The sequence below is a fragment of the Teleopsis dalmanni genome, chromosome 2, assembly GCF_002237135.1.
Source record: "Teleopsis dalmanni isolate 2A chromosome 2, ASM223713v2, whole genome shotgun sequence".
Classification (NCBI taxonomy): Eukaryota; Metazoa; Arthropoda; class Insecta; order Diptera; family Diopsidae; genus Teleopsis; species Teleopsis dalmanni.
In genome coordinates, this window is record NC_051847.1 from 173,079,728 (window position 1) to 173,084,395 (window position 4,668).

General features: G+C 28.3%; 1 protein-coding gene across 1 annotated transcript in view; it reads right to left on the reverse strand.

The window, feature by feature from the left end:
• Positions 1-2,941: 2,941 nt before the first annotated feature.
• LOC119676187 (integrator complex subunit 11 homolog) overlaps positions 2,942-4,668 on the reverse strand; it is a 16,287-nt gene continuing 14,560 nt past the window's right edge. Inside the window, exon 4 of the mRNA XM_038087420.1 lies at positions 2,942-3,099. Within this exon, the coding sequence (XP_037943348.1) occupies positions 2,942-3,099 (158 nt within the window). The remainder of the gene's footprint in view (positions 3,100-4,668) is intronic.

The window sequence follows — 4,668 nt, forward strand, 5'->3', positions numbered from 1 at the left end:
AATCAAAATTAAATAATAGGAAGAAGCTACTTTGTACCTAAAGTAGATACACGCAAATGAATGAAACGTAACACGTGATGGCTGTGGCTAAAACAACGCGTTAATATGAAGCAAAATATGGTAATAAGAAATAAATGGTCAAAAGGTAATTGAACCATGTTGGGATCAATGTAGTCTCAATGATACTTGAGGCTGTTAAAATTGAACTGCAATTTGCTTTGAGTTTCAAGACAAAATGAGAGCAGTGCTTTGAGGTCATTGCTTTTGAATTTTATTATTGAATTCAAAGAAATTCCTCATTGGAGTATTTGTAAATATTATAAAGTCTAATTGTTTTTCTGTTTTATTATTGAATGCATATAACTTTAAGGTTGAAATGGTACAACTTTTACAACATATGATATAGCAGATTATTTAATTTGAATTGTGGAATTTCGAACTAATGGCAACATTATAATTTATGTCCATTTAATTTAATTAAAGTATTTCAAGGAAAATATGTTGAAGATATAAATTACTGAGGAATAAAATAACACAGTAAAATATATTACTCAGAACATTAAAAAAAATATTAAATAATATTAGGTATCTTCGCTGTAAGTGAAGAGTTTTGAAGGTCTGTATAAAAATAACATAGTTCAATATAATAGTTGGGTATTTTTACATTTAAAACCATGAAATTTTTTAAAATTCCTATAGGTTCAAGAAATATATATAGAAAATTTATTAAACTAAAATAAATATAATAAAAAAAAAACATTGCTATAATTTGAACTTCTTCTTTATTCGAAAATAAAAGACAAATGCCTTTAAAAATTATATATTTTAATCAAATAATAACACATAACTAAAAATAACTAAAAAAAATTATACTAATATAACTAAAAATTTAGTTCTACAAAAATATAAGCTAAATTATTATTAATTAAACATTTATTATTTTATGACCAACGATTTTAAATATTGTGTCAGGTTAATTGTTAGAAATAAAAATAAGAACAAATTACGAATTATTTTAAAATAATTTTTATTTTATCAACATTTGGACTTTATTCTGAAATCATGACTGTCGTAGTGAAGATTTTAGACTAAAGTCTAAATAAATAAAAATTGTTTTAAAATAATTTGCTGCATTTTATTAACTTTTATTTGCAACAATAATAAAAAACTGACCTATTAGCCTGTGAAAACACCATACTAAATTTATTAAGATAAAATTTATAAACATAAGTTTCAACGAAAATAATCTACAATTAAAATGAAAGAAATTAGGATTATGTGAAATTAGCTCGTTTCACATAATCCTAAAACAACAACACAATGATACATTATTGTTTCAACACATTAGGGTGTTCTATGTAAAATGATCGTTAGATTTTTAAAGACGATCTTCACCTATCCCACTATGAAATCCATCTAATCTAACAGCTATATTCTGCTGACAAAATAGCTTGCAAAAAAATTACAAGTTATAAACAAATGAAATGGGCGGATGATATACTCCGTATTTCACTTCACTCATGGGTGCCATCATTATTACTGTGTTTAAAGCTTTTTGATCTTCGACGCAGTATCAACTTGAAGCTCTAAAGTATTGATACAATTTGGCAAATGCGTATTCCGTAAAAACATTGTTTTTTCAAAGTGAAATCCCTTGTGGACAGTTATTTGGAGTGTTAAGTGTAGAGTGTTTCCTTAGTCATGTTCAAGAACTCAAAAATTGACAAAAGCAGATTTAGTGGTCATAATCTGCAGTGTAAAATTTGTAGTGTTGATTTATTTATGTGAACCAACTTAGAAATTGGATTTAGTGGTCCAAGATTGAAGGAACTTTGTAGGTGTTTGCAGTCTGTAGTCTAAAATCTATAGAGTTACGGTATTTATGTTAACCAACCTAAAATAAGATTTAGCTTTCGACTAATTCAGATTTGGTGGTCCAAGAGTGAAGATATTTCAGCAGTCTACAGACTGCAGTCTCAAATCAAGAGTGTTGTATTATTTATATTAACCAATTGCAAAATGAGATACTTTCAACTTTTGACTAATTCGGATGCCTGAGTAACCAAATATAATATATAATAATAATATGCTCGTAATATATAATATCGATAGTAGAATATAATTAATTTTAATGTTTCGGTGAATCAAAGATACGAGGAAGGAGCTATAGGTATAAAAACCCTTTTGCTCTATTAATTTTCATTGTGTAGTCATACTGAAGACAGTAGACGAGACATTGTTTTTAATTAGGATAACTGAAAAATGAAGTGTGATATTAAACTTGAAATCTTTTAATTTCTGGAGATGTCCTGTTAATTTAATATTTTTGTAGGAAAGAAATATTATTATACTTATATTTTAAGCAAGTTTTATAGAATCTGTAAAGTCATACATTCTTTATTCAATTTTTTGGGATTATTATATTAAAATTGATGGAAAAGAAAAACAATTGCTTTTATTTACAATATGTGAGATAAGAAAGGACTTTGAATTTGGTAGATGTACTGTTAGTTCGCTAGTTATGTAAAAAGTATACATTTGCAGAAAATTTTTGATTACATAATTAAATAAGAGATCAAAACTAGCTTAAGCGTTTTGTGGAAGGAAAATTTAATTTTCGGTGAGACAAAAGTATAAAATTGAATAAAAAATCTTAAATGCTGTCTACTTATGGTATATCGACTCCCCGAACTAACTATCTAAAAACTGTTTTACTATATTAATTAATAATAACTGGAAATACTTCTCATTATGAAACTAAAACATTTTTCACTTTAACTTCAAACATAACTCTTTAGCCTTTTTCATAACTTTTCCGCCTCAAATATCAGCAAATGAGCATACGGCATATTAAATCAAAAATGCAAAGAAAATGCTTTAAATTGCCCAGCTCACCTCAGGCAGCGGCAGCAGATAAACATAGACACTCACTTGACTGAGACTACTGAGACTGGACCTGGCTTTTTAATGGATTTAATGGCACTTGGTTGTTGTTGTAGTTGTTATTATTGTTGTTGTTGGTGTGCACTTTTGCTGTTGGACTATTACGTTGATTTAGTGCGCGCAAGTGCAAGTATGTGTCACTTTCATTTGAAGAAACTGCAATTGAAAATGTCAAAAGAAAGTGGAAGTGCAAACATGGCCATAAAAAGTTAGCATTTGCTAGCCACATTTGCAGCCTGGTTCAGTACAACAACAGTGCCAACAAATATTTTTTATTTAATTTAGTTTTTCTCGTTGACACAAATCAACGCATTGTCAGTTTTAACATTTTAAGTGACAATGCAATAAGTTGTGAATTTAAGATTGGCAATTTAGAAAAACAAAAAAAAAAATGGCAAGAAATAAAATTATAAAAAATTTTTTTTAATAATAAACATAATTGTTATTATTTTGCAATTTGTTTAAAATTTGCACTTCAGCTAAACTTCAACTACGCTACGTAGTAAAGATACTTTCGATTTTGCCTCGAGCAGTTTTAAACGAACTGCACAAAATTGAAATGCACAGCAAATAGAAAAGCAATTTGAGCACTAAACGCTACTTAATGTTTGCATTCATAAAAATTAATAAATAATTTCAAAACATAATTGTAGTTTTTAAATACATATTTTCACCTTAAAACAACAAATTAGCATCGTTAATGGATATAGCATGAAGTATACTTCATTATGTTTGCCGCTGCACTTGCCACATGAATTGCATATACTGCGGCTGATTGCCGCATGATGCATGCAGCATTTCATGTGTATAATTTTAATGCAACAATATCGGCACAAACACGTATATGTATCTTCGCTAATGTATCTTAACTAAGCATGTATTTAGCTAAGTTGCTGCCTGCACAGTATTTAAAAGTGCATTGAAAACGCCTGCAAGTTGGCGCAAAGACGGACAAACGGGCGGACAGACAAAATCTAAATGCGATCGTTAATGTTTTTAATCACGACATCATCAATAAGTTAAAGAGTTATTTTCTTGTATTTTTTTTTATTTTTTTCATACTTTGGACATCAAGTATAAATGCACACTTATGCTGCTGCCACATGTTAATTTTTTAATAGCAATGCAATGTATTAGTAGGCAACTAAGCGTTTGAAGTTTTGGTTTTGAAGCTTTAGAGCAGAGAAAAGATTGCAACAACAACTGAAACAAATAAATATATTAATTAAAAAATAAAAGCGCTTTTTAACATTTTCATTTTTCACTTTAAATGTACATTTTTCATGTTGGTAACTATATTTCATTTTAGCATTGCCAACTGCCAAATGGAGAAAAATCTGTAAAATTATTAAGCGAAACAACTTCAATTCAAAAACAATTCAATTTCATTGCCAATTCGCCTGATTGGCATCGGCATTAGCCGTTTTTCTTCTGTTGCCATTCGAGGTTAAGTTGGGTTATCGTATTTTTAACACTTTTCTTTATTGTTTATAAGATATTTGTGATTTTTTTATAATAAAATTGAAATTTTTACAGACTTCAATTAGTGATAGAAAAGGTGATTAATAATTTAATAGTGAATAAAATCAACAAATTTAAGCAAGTACAAACGGAAAAATCATGTCTCATCGTTCTAGTATGAGACATGATTTAATTACATTGTGACCGAAAGGTTTTCGGAAGTTCTCATTTAAAATTCGCGCGCTGTATATTTTTCGATATTTT